Here is a 23720-nt window from a genome sequence, read left to right as displayed (position 1 = left end):
TCTTGAGTAAACGAACCGAAACGGCGCGAACGAACGCCATTGGTGGGAGAAATAGCTCGCATAGCCAGCTTGAAGACCGTATTCTTTGCGTGCATTTCATCATTCATTGCTCGCAACAGCAAGAAACGAGAAAAGAAGTACGGTTGTGTCCTGTACCTTCAATTTTGCACACTAGCTACATCCCCACACAACAAATACTACATAACTTTTTACACATATAGTTGAAATGCTGATAATGGATCCATGAGTTACAATCTAGTGTTGTACTAGAACAAACATTTTCTTGTTCAGTTTGGAGCATACCCTTATCACCTAAACAGAAACATTAAAAGGGCACTCACTTAAAACATAAGGAAACTTTCGAGTGTCTTAATGCATGCAGCATTAGCCATACAATTAACAGCAATATGCTGTGCACAGTGGGAGATAAAGGTGCTTACAGGTGTCTTGCAGCACACAGAGAATACAGGTACTATTCAGGAGCCAAGCAGATACAGATAATGAGATAATATCTTCCAGTTCCAACCAAGTATCAGGCTTTACTCGCAATTTTCTATTCCGTGGACACACTGCATGCATACTCCACAAACAACAGAAGAGGCTTGAATGATGCTACGTCTTCTTGGCTGGATCTAAAAGGGACCTGTAACAAAGATGAAAAAATAAAGACGTAGCACATTCGGGAATTGCACTGGGCATAAGTTCATCTAAATAATGATCAAAATGCTTGCATCCCACTCTACTTACCCAAGGTCCTTCAAGGAGACAGTCTGGGATCCCCTCTTGGCAGGCTTTGCCTGAGCAAGGAAATTGCAGATCCATTATACCAGCAAGATATAAAGCATAGTAGAAAGCCGTAAAAGTAGAAGGAGATGGAGAGGGCAGAAAATAAAGTGCACATTATCAGTAAAATATGAACTCAACCATCACTGTTACATTAAACCATAAAATTAATGTAGCAGAACTGACAGCTGGGAAAGGTGGAACGTGTTCACAGTGTTGGGAAATTCCATGCATGCAAAGACGCAATGCTTGGAAGAAAACACACAGGGGATATATTGGTCTCGGTCTTTTCTTCTGACTGCCCTGTCTTGGTGCCGATTTTCTTGTTTTCGCCATTATAAGTACATTTTTAAGTGCCTGTCACAACAAGCAGGTCTGATAGACGAAAACTAAAAGGGGTTAAATAATGACAATGTAAATGCCTTTTTTTTTGTGCAACTTGAAAAGTTCATGTATGCAAGGAAACAGTATTCAATTTGAAAATACTGAGCTCCTACATGATCATATCCAGGAGCCTTGCAGAAATCATCACCATACAATTAACAAGAAGCACGTGCTGCAAACAATCCTTAAGTATCCTGGCGTGCATTGCAGATGTTTGGTTTGGTTTATGGTTTATGGGGGTTTAACGTCCCAAAGCGACTCAGGCTACGAGGGATGGCGTCGTGAAGGGGCCCAGAAATTTTGACCACCTCGGGTTCTTTAACGTGCACTGACATCCATACATGGGCCTCTAGAATTTCGCCTCCATCGAAATGTGGCCTCTGTGGCCAGGATCAAACCCGCATTTTTTGGGTCGGCAGCTGAAAGCCATAACCACTGAGCCACCGTGGCGGCTGCAGATGAATCATTAAATTGCAGACTTTTCATGAATGCAGTACATGCCACAATGTTGGTGACGTGTAACCACCAACACAGTGGTTACATATCAATTAATGGTGGTTCATGGTCAATTGCTCCCAGGGGCCAGATTACACAACTGTAAATTAGCAAAATTGTCAAAAACTTGTCAAAAAGGTGTCAATAAGCCTCGATCCTATTGGTCGGTCGTGGCCGGCGGCCATTTTGCTTTTTTGCATCATGGGTGGCTGCAAATTACGTCACGGATGTGGCAGAAGTGGTGACGTTGCACACCTAATTATGCAGCCGCTAATTGACAGTTTTTTGTGACAGTTTCGAGGCGATCAATTTGACCGTTGCGTTTGTGACAGAAAATGGCGGCGGTGTCGCGGCGATACGAGTGAGGCAGCTGTGCTGGCGCGAGCAACGAGGAAGGAGGGCGCATGAAGACACATTTGACTAGCTGGATGAGCTGTTTCGACGCCTTTTTCGATTGGAGAAAGAAACTGTGGAGTGGCTGTGTGACGAAGTCGCCGATGAACTGGGAGGTGCATGAGCAAGTGCGTCGTTGATGCGGCGGCAGGTGCTATGTGCACTGCGATTCTTTGCTACCGGCGGCTTTCAAGCTGCCGTTGGTTATGAGGAGTACGTCTGCATCGCACAACCGGCGGTGAGAAAATGCACAGCGGGTGTTGGAGGCAATTTATACAGTTAGTGCACCAGAAGGAGTAGGTGCTATCGTCACCTCTGTGACACACAGCTACATATAAATAAGACACGCTTATGCTGGCAAAGCACGTTATTTTCCCAGCAAATGGTACTTCGTGGTCGTCTTCTGTTTCCCAAGGGGAAAGATGCAAACAACCACTCGTCACATACTGCAACACGTCACCTTTTGGCATTTTTGTGATCGATCGAAAGAGCCGAACAACACCGCCTTCAACAAGTTGTCTTCGACGATTTCGTACCAAGCGCTTCTTGCAAGTTCGCTCGGTAGTCACGTAGCCTTCACTGCATTCGTTGAAATTTTTCTGCGCACTTAGGTCAACCGCACAGTAGCTCGATTCCAGACGCCGCGCAAAAAACAATAACATGGCGTGAAACAGCTGCTTTCGTGAAAAGCGGCCTTTTTACTGCCATCAGCACACCCCCGCGGCACCGAAAGTTACACACCAGCCAATTTAATAGCACAACTTCGAATGCTTTTTGTTTTGCTTAATATTTTCGAACTTTAAACACAATGTTTTCGAAAAATAAAATATTAGTAATTTTCATCGTTGCTTGTTTCTTCCTTCTTTTTACAAAAAAATTAGCAGACGGCCCCTCGAATGCTCTTGGGGCATCGCCCTGCTGTAATTGGCTGATTCCTCGTTGCGTCACTTGGTGACGTCTCATCGTTTCGCCATTTTGACGTCACTGTCAATAACTTTTGACTGAATTTATCACAGTTGCGTAATCTGGCCCCAGATGATAAATTCATGCTACACTCTTATATTCCCATTTAGCAGGATATCAAGACATGAAGCAAAATGAAAGAATGCAATATTCAAAGGCAGACTGAGCACACACAGAAAACTTAACATTTTCAGGTCACATATATTAACAATTACTATTACACATGCGTGAACTACTTAGATTGTGGCATCCAAATGCACATGGTAACGAATAAAAGAATGCCAAAAATATAGCCAAGGCACCGCTGATTCTCATGACCCTGCTTGTGTGACAAAGCAGGGAGTGGTAGAAGAAAGGGGATAATAATCCCTTCCCTCTATGGTCCAGGATAGACCATTCTCTCCATTGTGGCACCACTCCCTGCAGCTGCTGGCACCACTCCAAAGCCAACGTGTTCTAAAGTTGTATCCCACTATAGAATAATGTGCTCATATGCACTATAGCCTATGGAATAGACATACAGTAGTCAGCACAGCATGCTTGCCTAGAGCACTTGAATGCTGCCCTTTCATACAAAGGATGTGAAAATTTTGAGCTGTACTTGGTTTTTGCACAGAATGCTAGCGCATGAGTGAAAGCAAATAGAGATAAAGTTGCCCTGGTATCCGCACTATACCAGTAATACAGCAGTTGAGTCAAGATTGAACTTTTTTTGGCTCTGCAGCGTTCTAGACAAGCGTGCTGACAACTTCACCTCCTTCAGCAAAAGACAGCCCCAAGCCTGCTTTATTCCTGCTTTTGTTATTATTTAGAAGTCAAAACTTGGTCTGATGAATGGGTTCAAATATGAAAAGTGCGGCCAATTTCTGCATTTCTCTGCCTCCCTTGCTATTTTTCTTTTCCTGCGGATCCCCCACAAGAAATCAACAGCTCTTCATGTGCACTGAGCAGGCCTTTTGTTCTTTTTGCCGTTATATAGCAAGTATATCTTTCTAAAACAAAAAGCAACATTCTTTCTCGAACTAGACCTACAGACATGCAAACCTAGGCACAGTGCAAGGGCTATCAGCTACTGTGCACACTAATCACTATATGCTTGCACATTTGTGCAAGCATTGCATGCATATACAGCCAACTTAAGTGCCTGAGTGCCCATGCTAGAGAATTCTCTTCCATGTGGCCATTGGCAGGAGGTTTAAGTGTGAATTAAGGTTGTGTTTCTGGATACTTGGTTGCTTAGTGCCACCTGTATGAAGAAAAGCTCAATCCCACCACATTTGGTGCCAACAGCATGTTCCTACACAAGCTTGGTCAGACCCGTCAGCTTGGTCAGAGTTGGTATTCCAGTAGAGCTGGCATCACAAGAGAAAAGTACATTTCTCGCATACACTACAGGTCCGAGCGCGTTGATCATGACCATAAAGTATGGGAACTCATAGGTAGAACTGATTTGTTTAAATAATCAGTTTTTCCACACACTGTTCAATGATAGAATGCTCTCTCTTCATTTTCTGTTATATTACTGACAACAAAGTGTTTCTATCATCATTGCAATTGTTTTTTTGAATTTGCTTGTTTTGTATATCTCTACCCACCCACTCTCTCCACTCCTCCCTTACAGTAATGCCACACGTGGCACTGTGGATAAACAAACAAATAAATAAATACACATGCCATCAGTTTCCCTCTGCCACTTAGAATGTTCTTCTGTGGCAATGTGATGGCTGCAGCGACAGACTCTGGCTTTCACTGTAAAGTCTCCTTTTGTTTTGTTAGGTTCACCCCTTGAGTGTGTGTGCCTAAAGATGAAAGGTTCACCTGTGACGGATGTGGCTTCCAGCCAATGAACGACAAGATGTGAAATGTGGCTGGGATGGTTCCATCCTCTTTGCCGTAGAGCTCTGCATTGAAATGGATTGGGTTGGGGGAGAGAAAGTAGCGTTACTGCACTCTTCAATGAAAAACATTTTTTTGCATTTCCTCATTGCTGACCATTCTTTTCCAGGCATTTCCTGACAAAAAAAAAGTGATGTTGGGGTCAGTATTCATATAAATCAGAACAGGGGTGCATTTATTGGTCACTCTTGGAAGGGTAAAATGGTGGGGAGTCGTAATAGGACCATGCATTTCTTGGACATATTTTAACAAAAAACAAAGTTTAGCATGGCTTTCCTATGTTAAATTTCTCACTTGCAGGGAGGGGGAGAGATTGACCCCCCCCCATATCCACCCTTGATTCAGAATTACATTTCAGTGTTAAAATTACATCTCAGCACTGTTTTTAGTTACTTAGTTGGATAGTTATGTTAGATAAAGTGATAATCACCAATGACAATGAACTTATCCTATATCAAGCACTCCCTAGCAAGATGAAATACCATATTCAGTCCGCTTTAGGCATCCCTCTCTTCCACATCTGATATAACAATCCAGGAAGTTAAAGCAGTTCTCAGATTTGAAGCAAATCTCGACTGATAGTAAAAGCACCTGCTTTCTGAAAAGTGTGAATAGCCTTTATACAACATCGTTGCTTGAAAAAGGAGGAGACCGAGGCATGTGCTTGGTATTAAAAATATAACTGAGCCTTTATCTGGGCCAAGTTTATGGCCTATTGGGTTTTCCCATCAGAAAATATGTGTATTGTGCCTCGTTAGTATGGACATTTTGGTTCCCAAGCAAAACTGTCCATAAACAGAGCTGTCCGAAATAACAAATTGTTAAGAAAAACAAAAAAAGTTAAGCTTAGTATGATTAAGGTGTGCTTCTGGGTGTACTGATCGGCAGTGAACTGGAAATTAGACAAATTCTTGTAAGCTCCAGGTGCATTATCCTAGTGGCCGTCATCTTTAAAATGTGGTGCAGACTGGAGCACCTAGTGATCCATGAGAGGTGCAATGACGTCTCATGATGTGAGACTTATATCCTAATATGATTTTTCACATCCCATGAACCACTATACTTGTGGACAGCTTTCTGTGGCTATGCAGTAGCAGCTACAAGCATGCGCACACAGCGGCTTGTGGAAGGGGGCAACATGTACTTATAGCTTCCACTGCATAGCCACAGAAAGCTGTCCCCAAGTATACAGTGCTAATCTGCACTCAATCCTCTCTCAACATAGCACCAGCTCCACAGAGCATTTTCTTTACAGACATTCATGCAATATGATAAATGGTGATGTGCGTCGACTGGCCACCTTGGCAGTGTAACGCATGAAAGCACACAATAAAAATATATAGGCTATCACTCAGGCAGTCACTCTTTTGCACTGCCTTTCCCTGGTGTCCTGCACCCAAAAACTGAATTGAATTGGTTCTGAGGAAAGGAAATGGCGCAGTGATAGTCTCACATCTTGGTGGACACCCAAACCCGCACAGTGCTGTAAGGTAGAGGACATAGGTTGGAGTGAAAGAAGAAAGGGAGAAAAAGATGCTGTAGTAGAGGGCTATGGAATAATTTCGATCACATGGAAATCTTCAATGTGCACTGACATCGCACGGTACATGGGCGCCTTTGCGTTTCGCCTCCATCGAAACGGGGCTGACGCAGTCGGGTTCAAACCTAGGAACCTGGCCATGGGTAGGATAGGAGGATGGGAGCGTAGCAGTTTAAGCCAGAATGCTATATAACATCCTGTGAAGGGGTGCATACGGGAGGCCCCGGCATTGTTGAAAAGAACTAACCCAGCGACCAGTGCCCAAGACATTTTCCCTGCCTTCAAATTTATCGACCCAGACATGTCGGCGAAGACGGTGGTGGGGAATGCGGCGGGCGATGCAGAAGACAGATGTGCAAAGACCGCCAGACGGCTAAAGAGGAGAGGCTGCGCGCGGTGCCCTACGCAACCGCAGTCTTCCCTGTGGTTTGCGCCGTGCTCCCCCCCCCCACCGGCATGCGAAGACGGGTTCATTTGTGCGTTTGTGTGTGCAGGCCGACAGGCTACCTTACTAGCAGCGGACACGACGGGCTGCGTAATGGCTCGGGGTGGCGAAAGAGGTCGGCGGCTGGCACCAGACGAACTGACTGCAGAGAAGCGTCGCCCTCCGAGGGACACCTGATCCCCTTCGACCCATCCCCAACGGCGCCATCGGCCTTTCCGTCATAACAGCCGCGGATTCCTAGAAGTTTGGCGGGTGGCTTTGGTCGGCTGTGGGAGCAGCGACGACGGAAAACCGTTGGGCGAAGATTACCCAGAGAGAGAGAGAGAGAGAAAGGGAATCTCCGGAGAGACTCAGCGGGGGCAGGGAAAAAAAGGAAAGAAGTCGAGCAGAGACAGGCGAGGCGAACGGACGCAAGATATCGTGCTGGTCTATAGTCAGAGAAGCCGGACCTCAGCGTCCGTAGCAAACTGACCGCCAGCCGAAACGCCCAAGAGTCCTATGGCCTCGACCCGTCACAGCACCGCCAGCCGACACGCCGAGAAGAGAGACAGAGGATAGAAGAGAGCCGACCGCCGGTAAGAGAGGCAGACTACGGGAGAGCCGAGGCAACCGCGGTCCGCCGACGCAAGATGAGCGGAGTGAAGCCCCGACCTGCCGGACAGACAACCAGTTCTCCTAAAAGCCAGTGGTGAGCGGACCTCCAGTTTCACCTTCAGGCAGAGAAGAATAAATATCGTCTTGCCGGGTTACCGCCTTGTTGGCTCATTTCTCCTCGCTTCAGCAGGACCCGTAGATTCTGTGACTGACCCCCGACAGGTGGGAACGTCACAATCCTCTACACTGAAATGCTATGAAGGAAGCAGGACCATCAGACCTGCACGCAATTTGGCAAGCTTGAGATCGGAAGCGAAAACACCTACCCCCTCTCACGCCACAGCTCATTACACACTCGGAACTGTCCTACGAGTTTTTTAAGCTGACGTAAAAAATGCGCACCTGACCTTCAGGGCCGATGCTCAGCATGCTCGCATTATCTCACCTCAACTGGCCGGCGCTGTCGACTATCACAAAATCGTCAGATCGCGCCATGATACAGCACCTTTCGAAGCGAACGATGCTAAACGTTGGTGACATGAACGCGGCTCGGGAGGACGGAAGGCTGGACAGGAGGGCGGACGTATGATATGAAATTTCGACTCGCAAAAAAATCCATGGAAACATTTTTTCCCCGCGTAATGAACCCTACCCCCAAACTGAGGTCAACTTTTCTGTATAGAAAAGGGGGGGTGTCTTTATGCGAGTAAATATTATAAACTGTATGCTCACGTTGGTAAATCGCTGCAGCGGCCACCATGGAATCTCTGTGCAGATGTGGCTTGCGCTTCCACGTGGCATTGTTTTCAGCCATTCCTGGTCATGGACAGAATGACAAAAAAGGTACGAGACAATTAACATTTCAGCATGCTGCAGGCCGACATTATATTTATTTACTTTTCCCTCGATCCAACTTAAAGTGTGTAAATATCACTAGAGGGCAAGGTCTCTTGCCTACCCTAAAGGATATAACTATTACTGCCAAACTCCTCTTTGCTTACACAACTGTCTAAATTTCTCCTGTTGAACAACTGCTACGGTTACTGAAGGGAGACAGAAACAACCATGACAGAATCTAATATATTCTAGTGGTCCATAAATCTGGGGTCTTGAGTCAAGGTTTCAGCTTCAACAGAAACTTTTTGAGACTTCTTTCACTATGCCTACATCTCTGCTGGCAAAAGGAAGCGTCATAAATTTAAAACCAGCAGGTTATCATTTATCAAGAGTCCAAACAAAAGCGAGTGTGTCAAAAAATAAAAAAAACACGCTTTGGGTCTTTTTTTTGTGTATGTGTGCACCCTTAGCAATGCACCTCAACACTAAAGCACTAAAACTACAAGATACTGGCAGCCATAAACAACATCGAGTCAAACATGAACACAATTGCATTGGCTGCAGAGTTTCAGGAACACCCACAACAAATTAAAAAAAAAAAGGCTTCCTAGGATAAGATGGCTTTTTGAGCATAATAATACCAGTATATGCGCACATCAGAAAGCAGGCGAATCTTGCTAACTAGTAAGCTGGTCATTGTAACAGTTAATTTTCGTAACTGTTACAGATAGGAACCTGGTTATATTCAGAGATTTGTAGCTGACCATTAGTAATAGCCATGTATGTTTTTTTAATATCAAAAACGTGGTTACCATTGGCTCTGTGGCTCAACAACTATTGGGCAGTTCTTGCCAAATTCGAAAATCACGCGCGCCTGTGTGCGCACAGCAATGTCCATAAAATTGCGTCAAACAGCGATGCACGTGGCACGTGACCATGCTACCCGTGCTGCGCTGGTCACCGCTGCTCACTGCTCCTGCCGAGGCATGGACGAGAAGGTCACGTGGCACGTGCGCTATGGAGTGACATTCACTGGTGGGCATCACTTTGAGAACATAGACGCGCGACTTTCAAATTGTGCGAAAAGGAGCCAAAATTTGTTGAGCAACAGTGCCAAGGGCAGTCCCGTGTTCAAAATTCTAAAAGCAGATATGGCTATTACTAACGGTCAGCTACAAGTCTCTAAATGCAAGCAGAGGCCTATCTGAAATAGTTTAAAAGTTGGCTATTAGAATTTAGTTAACCGGCTTACTAGTTAACATGTCTCACCTATCTTTTGATGACAGCCGACACTTTGGCGAAAAAGCCATATTTCTGCATCAAAAAGCTAGTTTTAAAAATTAATGATGGGCTTCACTGGAACACCTAAAACAATATCACTAGACACACACAAACAGTGATAGCTAAGGACGGCATTGCACTTCCAGACTAAGTGCTTCCAGAATTAGACCTCTTCCAGAATCGGTCAATCAACACCAGGAAATTAAAATTTATTTGGAGACCTGAGCGAACTGAAAGATCTTTGAATGCATCCATTTAAGTCTACAGGCATGGAAGTATTTGTGAGGAATTAGAGGGAAGTCAGAGGATGAGGGCTCCCAAGAAAAGCTTAAAAGTTCAGAGTGCAAAAATGCACTGAATTAACCTGCTGAGGAATATGCTCACCTTTGAGGTCTGCCATGAGATGAAATGCTGTTGGATAGTTAACGGTCATCTCATCAGAGTCCTTTCCAGGAAGAAAAAATTATCATTAGTAACCAAGGCAGACAGCCACATGTTTCAATGCAGAAACAAAATGTGTGTGAAAATATTTGAAAATCCATGCAACATGTACATATAAGCACCTAGAAAGACTGACAATGTATTTATAACACTTGATGCGGACAGGAGATCGGGGTAAAATCACAAACTGAAATGCTCTATAGAGACATTAAAATCAATCTCGAGCATTAAAATGATCGAAACATCAAAAATACATCAACAGCTAACTGGCTGCTTCAATTCAAATTGCATCACTATGTCTCAAAATTTGCTCAAAGCGTTTACACAAAAATGAGCTTGACTTGAGAGCAAATAAAACAACTCAGCATCATACTATGTTAAAGAAAAAACAGGTCTAAACCTGAGCCTCAAAACTGACTAAAATATATTGCACTATGCATTCAGACAAATTGCAAACTTGTATTATGCTGCCTGGGATTGTGGTTTGAATTTGTGGTTAAGCAATAGCAAGCTAAAACAAAGTTGTGCAGACCTTTGTTAAAATTTCACAAATAAACAATGTCAAGAGGGGGAAAAAAAAATAATTTAGCTCTGTAAGGCCCTATGTAAAATAGGTGCGCTAGCACTTCGGTTTTCATTTCAATTTCAGTTTAAGGCTTGGTTTTCAAGGTCAAGCAGGCTTCAGACAAAGAGTGGTGAAATCGGTAGTAGTGCACTAAAACTGGAGCGGTCACTAGCGGTCACTGGAGGTTGCTAGGAGTCCTCATACAAACTCCTGGTGCAGTGGTTAAGCGATGCGCCATTGCCCTGCGATGACAACTGCTGCAACCAATGGGGCTCGTGAGACCCAGGTTGTTCTTCCTGGGCAACCCCTCGTTACCAGTAATTAACTGCCATCTGCCATAGTGGGCAAACTGCGATGACGTCACAAAGTCACGTGACCTAGATGGCTCACCTAGATAACCGGTGGACCCAGACAGACAGTGGCGAAATTGGTGAGTGAGGGTCTTTGTGCTCACACATTAAAAAGTACAACAAATGAATAACTTTTCTAGCATTATCTGCAAAAAGTATGGTGGCGGGGGATGTGACTGCCATTTTTTGCTCACATATCGTTAAGCAGAAACTTCAAAGACAGACGTGACCTACAGAAACGCTTTCTACTGTAAATACACTGCTTCCAAGGTCAAAAAGGTTAAATAGGCCTAGCATCAAGGCAAAATACAGTAGGTATTCACTGCGGCAGGGCAACAATATTTTGTTGCGATAGCTACATTACGGTAGCATTTCGAGCCTTCAGCATGGAGGCGCCGCTACCTTGTGGCTGCGTGCCACCCTGTGGCTGCATGCCACCCTGTGGCTGTGCCGCCACACTGTCACGTGGTTGGTCACATGGTGCGGAGCAACTGCCGGCTGCGCGGCGCCATGGCTGATCACGTGGTTCGTCGCGTGGTTGGTCACGTGACCAAGTTCCACTCAGCCAGCTGTAGCTATCGCGTCACTCCAGGTTTAACCAGAGCTAAACCACCGCCAATTTTTTCTTTCTTTTTTCTATGCCCACACTAATATATATAAATACATTGCTTCCAAGGTCAACAAAGTTAAATAGACCTAGCATCAAGGCAAAATAAAGTAGGTATTCACTGAGCGCTGGAAAATAATACGATATGCCCACTGCTTTGAAGTACAGTCAAAGTTGAGTGAATAAAAGGAAAAATATTGTCTTACTATTGTCAGAAGAACGAAGCCAGCCTGGTTCAAAAGTGCTGCCAGGTCTGTTGGCTGAACAAATGGGGATATGTGTGCCCCAAACCCCTGGAAAACAATGTCCCAATGTGACTGCATATACAAAAGTGCAAATGCAAACAAAAACAGCTGAAATTTCAATGCACTCTGTAACCTAAGATAAGATCTGCCAATGCGTGAAGGGGGCAGGTGCAAGCAAGAATCGTTTGCATTGGACACATGAAGCAAATCCTATTGCATCAACATCAGATGCAGCCATGACTTTTGCACAGTGGCATACGATGCGTAGATATAGTATCTGATAACCGCACATCTCAATAGTTCCTATCACTGTACATCCTGGAGGATTAGAAAGAAAAGAATGTGGCATTTCTACCAAAGTCTCATGAGAGGATCGATGTTTCCAGGCCAACTCGGCACCTTCTTCATGGATGACTGGATGGCGGCAAGAGGAGTGCTTTTTAAACTTTCTATTGGTTTTACCACAGTTCCTGAAAAAAAAGCATATCTCTTGCTCTCATCTAGTCAACCGTGAAGAAGGTGCCAAGTTGGCCTCAAAACATTGGTTCTCTCGTGAGACTTTGGTTGAAGTGTTACATTCTTTTCTCTCCATCGCCTCCCGACCAGGAAGATCTCTGCCAAAATGTTCCGAGTTCTGAGATCTGAAAAAATTCTGAGAGATGCGGTCTTCGAAACGGTCTTCGAAACATAATCACGGCAGCTTTTATTGGCCGCTTTTAGATGGTGCCACCATCTGTAAGCCTCTGCAAAATGGCCCCTGGTGCTAGTTACTTTTTGAACCGGAGTTTCTCAAAAATGAGAGCCCCCCACATTACAGTAGCACCCATACCCCAAAACATGCCCCTGAACAACATACCTGTAGGCGCAAGGCACGAGCCAACGCCCTGTATAGAACATATGGTAACGACCGCGACAGCTTTTAGACTACGACAAAGGTAATAGCTGTGACTGACTGGAGGGCAAAGTGGTAACATCAGCTACAGTATGCACAGACTACAGCACGGAAGTGGAAGAGTGCACAATAACGTATCTCACCGATCACACTCTCAAAATCCTACACTGAAACCAACATATCCCGCCCGTCCACCTATTCTGGACACCTGAGTATGCGCCTCTCTTTGGTAATGAGTGCATTAATGCATAAGCCGACACCCTCACCCTCTGGTCACCAGTGGAAGGCCAACCCAAACCAGACTGGGCGGAAAGAATCCCACTTATGTACGCACAGATACCACATCACAGGCGATCCTGTGGAACACTACCTCCACCACAGGCGAAACTAACCCGCGCTTGCTTTAACTAACGCCTACCTAAGCCTTGCATTCAGGCACACCTTCTATTCAACCATTCCAGGGTACCCAGAGCGATGCCCCTCCTCCGGAGAACACCAAAACATTTTTCTCGTGGGAATGCCCTGAATCCCCCACCCAGCCTCTCATAGCCAACGCAAAGCAAAGTTCCCTTTCTTAACGGGAAGTCGCTCTTCAGGCATGGATGACCAGCACAGACTGGTCAACCGGGCAAGACAAACTGCAACAGCTAAAAGTGCTCTGCACTAAGGGCACCCTCTGGGGGCTAGGCAACCCACAACGAAATAAAGTTTTTCATTCAGTCAGTCAGCCCACTGGTGTGATCCAAGAGCTCTGGTTCCCAAGTGAGAAAGCAGTTCTTCACTCTGCACAAGTAGAGCAAGAAAACGAGGACAAGACCTACACCTTCACGCTCCGTCTCGGCCAGTTGCAGGGAGCCTCTCAGCTGGTACAATGTCTCGCCTCCGAAGACACAACCCAGAAAAGCACCGTCTTGTTTGAGCACGTTCCATACCTGTAAACAAATTTCACCGGGGGGCTTGGGGAACAAAGCAAGCCCAAACATGATAGCAGCAGTGATGTATCTGCATTTCATTACATATGGTAAGAACAATGGAGTTTCAATGGGTATGCATAAGTGTTTCAGTGAAAGCTTCAAGAACATTTTTTTAATAGGCTTTGCAAGATATGAAAACATACATACATAACGTTTCATAGATAATGAATGAAATCACAGCCTAAAGGCCCGATATATTAATTTGGCCACTTGATTAAACAGCTAGTGACCGAGAGAGTTTTCTCGTTTTGCTTTGCTGTTCTGTAACTTGCTGATATCATATGTAAACTCCTGCCCCAACTTTCTTGTTCATTTCAAACTGTTGGTTCTAAGCATGGTAAAAAAAAATTTCCACAGTTTCAAGGTACTATATAACAGCATGGTCACTGCTCTGTTGTGTATAAGGAATGCTTCCTCATAATGCATTTCAGTATAAGTTACGTGGTTTGTTTTCTTTTCTTTTACTTCCCAGTGCTATTGGTACTATTTCGTTTTGTATGTTTCCTGCTAAAAATGTTTTTGCATATTCTGCGGTGTGACATTTCACATTGTAAACACTGCCTGTTGGCTGTTCCCTTCAAGCCCAATGCAGCTTTGGCAAGCCTATAATGTATTAGTGGTGATGATACTCTCACTGTAATAAAGTATTATAGTAATTATCATTATTCAGGTAAAAAGTGCTTTTTTTTTCCTGTTAGATGAGGGGGTTAGGCTACTGATAATAGCTTTAGCAATGGCAGGTATCAGAGAATAACTACCTTGAAAATTGTAACACATGCAACAGCAGTGCTATTGGAGTGTGAAACGAGAATTGGGAAGCCCAAAGAGACACTTAGCAAAAGAGCAGTTTGCTTGTGGGTATGACTGTATACATTTTTCACTTGCCAAGCTTTAGTTTCCCGCACTCACAGACCACGTTTTCTTTGCACGGCACGAGCAGTAATCAGGACAGGGGTACTATGCTCAATACTACCCGTAAACTTCTACATGAATAATGAGGCTAACTGCAATGGATGCAAAGTTCACACATAGAATTTTTTGTTTACCACCTTAGTAAGGGACACATTTTATCTGTTTTGCGACATGCACCACAACTGAGGCCACAATCCGAAGCAAATCATTTTGTAATGCCAAGAAGCCTGTTTAATATCTGTTAAGACCTGGGCTGAAACCTCCTGGTGTGTTGCTTTAATACAGGGGTTTTCATCAATTTTATAGTGTGGCATCTTATTATGCTAAGATACTGGAAAAAAAGTCACCAGAATTTCGATACAGTCGCATTCACTCTACTGTCCCTTCTCAGAGTCTCTTCAGTATTTTTGACACTCCCATCACCTGCCTTAGTTATTGACAGCATACTGTTAAAAGCAACAATGAATATGAAGAATTTTTACCACTCTCGTAACAAGTCACCAGCAGTGATGACTGGCTACTGTAAAACAATCAACACTGTTATTACTTTACAGTGGTTACATCAAATGGTCCGTACCTGCTTGAATGTGCTGGGAAGATTGTTGACCCAATGGAGGCTGAAAAAGCAAAAAGAGAAGTTTCAGACTGCAGTAACATAATCCTGGTTGAAACTGACAAATAAAGCATCCAACACTTTCCTACCTCAAACTGCTTAGAAATATTTCCACAGAATTTTCTGCAAAGGGAAGAAACTCCTCATCGACAAGAAGCTTTGTGGTGGGTACATCTTGTGGTACTTTGCATTGCATCTGTAGCAAGAAGTAAGCACACATAAAAATTGTATAAAAAAAATACAGCAACTGTCAGTTTCAGTATAAAGCTGTAAAACAAATACTTAATTTGCCAAAAAGAAAAGTACAGCCGGAGGAATTGTGGTTACCAATCATACAGGTGATTTCCTTACATTATAACTATAACTTTCTGGCCAGCTACTCTACATGGAGAGGGTGAGAGGGGAAGAATAAGGGTTATGGCGGCTGACGATGAGAATTAACATAAAACTATTATACTGGAAATCCTAATGAGCTCAGTCATTCTGGTTTAAGAAAATATACAAATATTGCTTGTAAAAAAAAGCTGCTGCTCATCCGATGCACTACTTGGTGCAGTGCTGGTTCTCCTATTGCAGTGAAGCATTACTTTGAGCTCAATATGCAGAGTACTGTAAGTCCGCCAAGTGTCAACAAGCATTCTCCACAAAGAGATAGGGCAATGACAAGCATTGTAGAGCCCAAAGACGTGACAACATGAAAGCCATGCCATATAAAGCACATGATAATGATCACATTTCATTTTGTGTGTGCACTGACTGTTAAGTCAAGAAACCAAAATGGGTGCAGGTAAACCTATTCACTCAGTGTTAAATTTTCCTGATACAGCAAGTGGAGTTTTTAAAACACTGTCTTTGCGAGTCGACTTCACTGCTTATAGCGAATGACTAATACTGCTTATACTATTCCTGAACTTGCTGTACCATCACCACTATCCTCATCGAGCACAGAACAAGCAGGCTAGTCAAAACAAATAAAACTGACGAGGCACTCCAGCGATGAGTCACAAAGAACAAGGGACTCCAGAGCCTCCTGAAAGCAAAGAAATAAACAAGTGCCAGTTAGAGAAATTATTGCAGGCAGAAAACCTCATTGTGAAACTCACAGAGTCCAAATGATGTGACACATAACCTCGACCACAGCCAAGCTCCACTGCTCTCGTAAACTTCCTGAAAAGTTATTAATAACATATAGAAGGACACTGGATTTGTGTTACCTGATAAACGCACATCAAGACATGAAGAGCATACCTCTTAATGTCATAGACACGGTCAGCTAACCTGTAACCAACCTGAAGAAATAAGCCAGGTAAGCACACATTAATGACAAATATTATAGGGGCTCAACACAGCATTCAGGTTGCAATCAGAAATCACTGTGGGCGTTTGCACGAGCGCAATACACTGCTGCAAGTATAGCGGCCACTTTTTATGTGCACACAGTTGAAGATTTTGAAACATAGTCCACAAAGATCGCGTGCTGGTACAGCGTAGCGACGCATAAAACGGATAGCTCTTAGCAACAAACTTGGAGACCTCGTAAACTGTTTGTAAGAAACCAAACGACCTTTGAAACTGGAAAAAACAGCGCTTGTGTTTGCGTCCTTCTCGTCTCGTATTTGTTACTGCTGCGCTGCAATTTTTCCAGTATGCAGAACCAACTAGCCAGTCACTATGTTTTAAGACCTTTGAAAACTTTACTGAAGAGTAGAAGGTTCACATTAAGCAACCGAACATCTAATTCATTATCTTATCGTGAAATGAAATTGGCCTTCGGCGGATCGTTTGCGTGCACTATTTGAGAGCTAGAAATCTGGGCGATTTCACCTCACTCTTCAGGTAATCGTACACGTCCGCTTCCTTGTCTTGAGCAGCCAGAGTCCTGTGACGCGTCTTGGCGTTTCTGTCGAACACATTCATCTGATGTCCAGGCGGTAGAGACGAAAGATACCTGGAACCATCAGATCCAACAAAGTTTAACTCGCCGTCGGTCCGCCTGACCAAAAAAGTCCGCCGTAACCATGTTTTAGGTGACCTTCGATACAACAACCGGCACAGTGGCATTTTGAAAATGTGCATTAGGCGTTCACGTAACTACTATTAGCGTGAACAGACTTCAAATCACGTCAAACACACGGTACACCTAACACGCCGAGCACCACGCCGTGTACCATCGTGCTCTAGCAGCATGTAAACACCGCTACTCCGCTACTCCAGTTTCGGTTTCAGTAGTAGTTTCGGCGGCACCCACTTTAGGCTAACTATAAACAATAAAAGCTTACGTTTATAAAACTAGGACTTCAAAATACCTAGTACTGAGACATAAATATGCTCCACAGAAGAGAACTAAAAACGTTTTCTCGAGCATGCGTCTTGCATGGAAGCAATGGAACGTGGAAGTAGGGTGAACTCTAGTGGAAGCTTCACGGACACCAACAGCAAGGCTAACAACATGGCGGCGCGCAGTGGGTCGAGAATTTGTTATCTGCACTTCAAGAATTAAGTCGTTTTAACAGTTTCGTGGATGTTTTTGTACGGTGTACCGTTATAAATCCATTAGGCAGTGACGTACGCGCATGTAACAACTATGGACTGCGATAACGAGTGCGTCGAAGACGCCGACAGCGCGATGGTAGTCAAACAAATCGGCGATTCCGTGGGAATCAACGTTGGCGTAACGTCGCCGATGGAAGAAACCGAGATCTCGGCAGAACAGCGGAGACCGATTCCCGATAGCGTCGACGATTCTGACTGTGCGATGTCAGTTAATGATGTCGGCGATGCCGGAGACTCATACGGTGACGGAGCGTTGCGGTTGAGTGCGGAAGCTGAAGTCGCGGCAGACCAGCGAAGACAGATTCTCGACACGGTCGCCGCTTCGGAGGGTTTCTTCAAGCATCAGCAACGCGGAGAGCCGGATCTGACCTACGAAGAGAAGCGCGAGATAGCCGCAAACTTGCTGGACAGCAACGTTCCCTTGTTCCTGCAGCGCTACTCGAGATACCTGTACAGAGAAGACGCGCCCTACTTCGAGGCATTGCGGAGGGTCAACTACGAGGTCGACTTTCACGTGAAGCAGATCGAAAAGCGCAAGGATCGCTCCAAGGAGCTGAGCGTTCAGACCAAGAACAGGAGGTACGAGGCTCTCGAAAGGCTGAAGACTGGCGGCGAATACTTCAGCGACAAGGAGTTGCGGCGGCGGAATCCGTTGCTGTTCGAACAGATGATCGGACGTTATATGACGGAGAAAGAGAAACAAGACTTGGACAAGATGGACTTCTCGACTCTCACGTAAGTACGGCTGCTCACGGTTGTGCGTATGCACTTAATCAGCGCTTCAGGCAAGACTTGCTGTGGCGATGGTGTAAAAATCTGAGTCAGATTGCAAGTTGCCGCATATATGTTTATTATGGTAGACTAATAGCAGTGGTCCCACATGAATACGCCTTGCGATTCTGCTAGCTTTCGTGAGATTCCGCAGGAAGTGTGAAGAAAAGAAGGAACTAGCTCTGCTTGCCATCCTCTTGCGTTTTATACTCAAGGCATGCTCACTGCGACAAGGTACTGTACATGGGCTGTATGTGATCATCACTTAGCTGCCAAAACTGCATCGAGTCAGTGATAAATGTTTCCTTGGCCACTTCTGCAGATTCTCCGGTTTGCTGATGGAGCACATAGACCGAAATGAAGTGACAAGCAGGCGGCGACAGCAGCAAGACCTTGAAGAGGCCACGTTTGAAGAAAATGACTCAGATTCTGATGATGAAGGTATTGGATACAGTTGAACTGTGAGCATTGTGTGATACCCGTGCTGCAGGAACTTGCAGACACAATGTTTGAGCTGAATTACATGCGGTTTTTGTATGGACTGAACAGGATTCTATGCTGCTCAGAAATAATTTCGAAAGGAATTCTAGAGCTCTGGCATTCATTTGCCACATTCTAGTGGCTTTGATGCCGTCAAGTTTCGTTTTAATAATTTTGTTGAACCTTCTAAGCATATAGTTGAACTCTGCATGGGATATAGTTAACTATAAAGAAAGGCAGTTAGAAATAAATCTTGGAATTAAATTTTTTATTACATGCTAGCTGTAGTTTAAACGATTATGAATGATAGCAAGCGAGGCACCATCGAGCAAGGATTTTAGTTTGCTTTAAGCACACCTGCAGTTGGACTGTGATAGGTGTCACATGCATAATAGCATACGATTGCTTTCCTCGATTAATGCGAGCGTTAAGGCTCCCATTTTACAGAAAATACAGCGCCGGTGTTGTGAGTGAAAAAACCCCGGAGAAGCAACCAAGGTGGCTGCCTAGGTCACATGACCTTGTGGCATCATCACAACCTGCCCACTGCAAAGTTATACATGTGGGTTTAATATATAAGTTGTGCCTATGCTGTCGAGGACAGAAACTGCGCTGAAGTGTGTGTTTTGTTTTATTTAGAAGGTGAGTTGTACTGTATACAGTACACATTCCACCAGACTGTTAGACCAGTTTTTGGCACTCAAAATTTTTTCTGAATATTTTGCCCCGTGTACTGAATGCACCTCCAAATTTTCAGAGGTTTCTTGTATGAAAGGGATTTTCATTGTGTGTGTAAATATGGTATTGCAGCCACAAAACATTAAAGTATAAAAAACTGTTCTTTAGAGGGAACTGTATGCTTGAGGCATGGAGGGATTCATAAGCTGCACTCTGCTTGTGTGCAATGCTTCTGCTGCATTCTTGTCTTGTAATTACAAACTAAACTGTTGTGTGTGCATACAATTTGAGCACTGCATAGTTTGTTGCCATGTCACAGGCAAAACTGCAGAGTGAGCTTTGGTAATAAGAAAGTGCAACGTAAAATGGACACAGAAGAGGTGGACAGGACGATGCATGGACAAATCCACTCACCAACTAGCCCATCAACAAGTTCTAACTGCCGAGTGAGCTGTGCTGGTTTAGTGTTTTGCACATTTTAGACATCTGTTACTTGTCACGGCTGAGTAAGTGAGTGAGTTTTAACGTGACGCATAGTCCGATTTAGCCTTGTGGGCACTCTGTTGTTGCACTGTATGGTGCGTTTTAATTTAAGAAATATGGGAGCTTCAATGTTTTTCAAAACGGTTGACACACCATCTTTGTAAGTTTATTGTCTGTGTAATTTACTGCGTAGCTAGTTAGCAGTGTGCAGAGCTTTGCAACAGCAAGCTTTAGAAGAACAACGCAGTATATTTTAACAAGATGAGCACACATGGGCCTATGAAGGAAAAAGAAACTGTTAAGCCTGTGAAGCTGCCGTTGCCATGACTCGCATCTGTAAGTCTTCATCTGATGCTCTTTTAAGACGTAACACCGTTGCAGCACTAATATTTTTTGCTGATGATTCTCAGAATCTGATCCCTTTTATTGTTCCTTGTTTTAACATGCCTAGAATGTCAAGAGGATGCACCATGCGTTTCTGCTACAGAGAAGCGTATGCTGAGGAATGAATTCATGAACACCATGTACGAGAGCTTTCTTTCTGGGAAGGACAGAGAATACGATTACGAGTAAGTGCTTCACTACTTACTATTCCCGGGTGTTATGCACTAAGTCTTCATGAAACTACATTCCCTGATTGGTTACGGTTTTACAACCTTGTGGCATTCATTTACCTGTAGTCTTGTTTTTATCAACTCATCATGCACTCATGAATGACAAATCAGAATGTTTTTCTTTTTGCTGCAACTTTGGGTATTCATTGCATAATTTCTCAGTAACTGTTATTGTTTTTTTTTGCCTGACATGTAATTCATTTAAAATATGGCTTGCCACTGCTCGAGGGATGGATGGAGCTTTGTCAGGCTGCAAAACAACATCCGTTTTTCTGCTGCCTCGTTTCACTACCTGTATTCTTTTGGGGAAATAAATGGTGATTGATTGACTGATGGATTGAAGGCAGGGTTCCCATGCTGGCAGCAGTCATTCAGAATTTTTTAGTGTCTGCAGCACCACTACGGCCATCTTGTGTGAGCCAGGAGAAAAATTTATGCCCATAAATAGTTATCTATTGGTATTCGTATCCATGGTGTTATCAAGTGCAAGGTGTTTAAGCAAGTGCCTGTGCACTTCATATGGTGCAGAGAAGTTACTGCTACAAAATAAGGCTGCTTTCCGAGGCAATAAAGGGACCGTGAAATGATTTCGATGGGCATATTCTAGTGCAACAGATCTGTAGAGGTGGTGTTTGTGGGTATTACAGATTTGAAAGCTCTGCACGGACCCTATAATTTAGAAATAATTTTTAAAAATCACTGCTCGCAGTACCTCGCAACTGGTGAGGGCAACACACTTCACCGCTCAACCCCTACCCCAATCACGTGCTCACCCCGTCTGCCCACTGATGTCATTGGGGAAGGGGACAAGTGGTGGGGTGCGTCTCTCTCACCGGTTGCAAGCTACTGCGAGCAGCAATTTTTAAAAATTATTTCTAAATTATAGGGCCCATGCAGAGCTTTCAAATTTGGCACGAATACCCACAAAGACCACCTCTACAGATCTGTTGCACTGGAATATGCCCATCGAAATCATTTTAGGGTCCCTTTAAAAGATAATTATCTGCGCTAAAACCTCATAGGTACGTAAATTTGTGTTAACTATGCCGTCAATACTGTGCTCCCACCCTCACCTGTGCCACCCTACTGCTAATACCCTGGCATCATCCCCGCTGGTCCTCCAAGTATCAGTGAATTAACAAGGCTCCCCTTGCCCTGAGCAGCAACATAATTTTAAAAAATTGTCATTTGTTTTCGAGTTCAAATTATCCACTGCGTATGAAATGCAATTGCTCACACGTTGATTGAACTTTTGTTTGTTTGTTGCATTCCAGATCAGTCGACAACAATGCAGAGTATGACTCCCTCAAAACACGGCAACATGACGAGGAAGAAAGATACTTTGATTCTGAAGAACCAGAGGTTTTAGACACCGGCGCCTGATGAGGCCCTTGAAGAGTGCAGCACTTGCTATTCGAATAAATTATAACGTGTATAAATATTCTTTATATGTAAATAAACAACTCAGATAGAAACAACGCTGCCTCATGAATCGTTTGTTGAGAACTGCACAAATCAAACTTTTTAGGACAGGAAAGTAGACAAAGACATGCCAAATAGCCATGTCCGGGTGCGGTAGGATGTATAGTAAAAATATTGTACCAATTGCATGCAGTTCAATATTTGGAAGCATACAACAAGCATGCAGTTGAAATTGTTACACCAAGATTGTGGGTTGGATTCAGAGTGCACAGGCATACAAAAGTTTGGAAGCAACAGAATGATTTCAAGTTCTTTAATGCTTTCACATTTTTTGCCTTTGATGACTGTCAGCCACGATCTGCTTAATTAGAGTTAAAGGAGTAGGGACATCAAAATTTTTGCTGTATGTTTTTTAATTATGCACAAGACATTAGTTGACGTGGATCACCACATGAAATTTATGTACACCCGTCAAACCATTTGCAATTGAATTTGCTTTTTCACATTGTTTCGGGAACTGAATGCTGGTTCAGATGTGAAGTCAGGCTGAGGTTGTACAGAAACTGAGACATAATAGTTTGTTAACCGTATTAATTCACTCCAACTCTTATACCAACCAGCCTCGGAGCCAAACGACAGCCAGTGAACAGATATATTGGTTGAGTGATACCTGGCTGTCCATGACTAAGCTACAAGAGCTATGCACTGCATTGAGGGCAGCCAGTATCTTTCGATTTGTTCACAACATTAAACAATGGCAAACATAGCTTTTAGGCACGTGGTTCTAATGTCGCCTCTTTGTTCATAGAGTGGCTTCGACCTTTCACCAACTCAGGGTACCGTGTTGACACCCACATGCGGTTCTTGAATCTGGGCTTATACTTCAACTCCGGCCAAGTATGCTATGCCCGAACCAAGGGGCAACAACACTGTCCTTCCTTACGTAACGGTACACGCAAAGCTAGTGAAGAGAGCCATTATAAGTTCTTGTTTCATTAGCGCTATTGCTACGCCGTGTGAGCAAAGGCAGGAAGAAGTTTTCCAGACAAAGACACACCTTCTCGAGGAAGCTGGCTATCCAGCACAACTTCTAGTTTCTGCGCTAAAAGTATGCTTTAAAAAAATCAAACATTGGGCCCAGCAGCAATGTTGGGCGTAACACTTGTCATAGGAAGGTATCTGCTGCACCTTACCTACATGCTGCTATGCACAAGATAACCAGCAAAACTGGAAAAGAAGTCTCGTTTGGGCTAGGTGTTGATTGCTCATGTTCACAGCATGGTGCTGAACGCGAGGACGAGACAATGACAGGGATGGGCGCCTATTACCTCATGTAGGTGCCCATTCCTGTCAGTTGGTAGCCGTGAACCAAACTGGAGTATGTCTCAATACCAGATTGCAGGAACATCACGGAAATGTTCAGAACGTTGCCTTGGGGCACCAAGTGCTCACTGTAGAGCTTCTAAATAAGGTGCTCCCGCCTTTGACAAGACAACTGTCAAATAGTAG

The 23720-nt window shown here is 44.1% G+C and overlaps 2 protein-coding genes across 4 annotated transcripts; one reads left to right on the top strand and one right to left on the bottom strand.

Annotated features, from left to right (window-relative positions):
• Positions 1-513: 513 nt before the first annotated feature.
• LOC144133538 (arginine-hydroxylase NDUFAF5, mitochondrial) lies at positions 514-17622 on the bottom strand. 3 transcript variants are annotated; one of them, XM_077666705.1, is made up of 14 exons: positions 17490-17622; positions 17035-17158; positions 16459-16499; positions 16314-16377; positions 16193-16240; positions 15300-15406; positions 15175-15214; positions 13533-13643; positions 11781-11867; positions 9996-10056; positions 8226-8309; positions 4837-4919; positions 748-797; positions 514-643 (listed from the first exon to the last, which is right to left on the bottom strand). In XM_077666705.1, exons 2-14 carry the CDS (start codon positions 17125-17127, stop codon positions 613-615), a joined length of 900 nt encoding a protein of 299 aa, XP_077522831.1. In that variant the 5' UTR covers positions 17128-17158; positions 17490-17622; the 3' UTR covers positions 514-612. The 3 variants fall into 3 exon arrangements, with proteins under 3 accessions (XP_077522831.1, XP_077522830.1, XP_077522829.1); XM_077666704.1 differs by having other exon boundaries at positions 17517-17616; XM_077666703.1 differs by lacking the exon at positions 17490-17622 and having other exon boundaries at positions 17035-17412.
• A 10-nt stretch (positions 17623-17632) lies between these two features.
• LOC144133539 (coiled-coil domain-containing protein 97-like) lies at positions 17633-22267 on the top strand. The gene is made up of 4 exons (XM_077666706.1): positions 17633-18498; positions 18857-18975; positions 20627-20744; positions 22064-22267. The coding sequence occupies exons 1-4, from the start codon at positions 17795-17797 to the stop codon at positions 22170-22172; spliced, it is 1050 nt and encodes a 349-aa protein (XP_077522832.1). The 5' UTR covers positions 17633-17794; the 3' UTR covers positions 22173-22267.
• Positions 22268-23720: the final 1453 nt, after the last annotated feature.

Source organism: Amblyomma americanum, chromosome 5 (genome assembly GCF_052857255.1).
Source record: "Amblyomma americanum isolate KBUSLIRL-KWMA chromosome 5, ASM5285725v1, whole genome shotgun sequence".
Classification (NCBI taxonomy): domain Eukaryota; kingdom Metazoa; phylum Arthropoda; class Arachnida; order Ixodida; family Ixodidae; genus Amblyomma; species Amblyomma americanum.
This window is presented reverse-complemented; position numbering and strand designations above follow the sequence as displayed.

Coding starts and splice junctions, on each gene's coding strand:
- LOC144133538 (XM_077666703.1), bottom strand. CDS start 17,286: ATGCACATTTTCAAAATGCCACTGTGCCGGTTGTTGTATCGAAGGTCA. Junction 15,215..15,299: donor ATATTTCTAAGCAGTTTGAG/GTAGGAAAGTGT, acceptor TTGCTTTTTCAG/CCTCCATTGGGTCAACAATC. Junction 10,057..11,780: donor GCTTCGTTCTTCTGACAATA/GTAAGACAATAT, acceptor CTTCCTGGAAAG/GACTCTGATGAGATGACCGT.
- LOC144133539 (XM_077666706.1), top strand. CDS start 17,795: ATGGACTGCGATAACGAGTGCGTCGAAGACGCCGACAGCGCGATGGTA. Junction 18,976..20,626: donor CTCAGATTCTGATGATGAAG/GTATTGGATACA, acceptor TAACATGCCTAG/AATGTCAAGAGGATGCACCA. Junction 20,745..22,063: donor GACAGAGAATACGATTACGA/GTAAGTGCTTCA, acceptor GTTGCATTCCAG/ATCAGTCGACAACAATGCAG.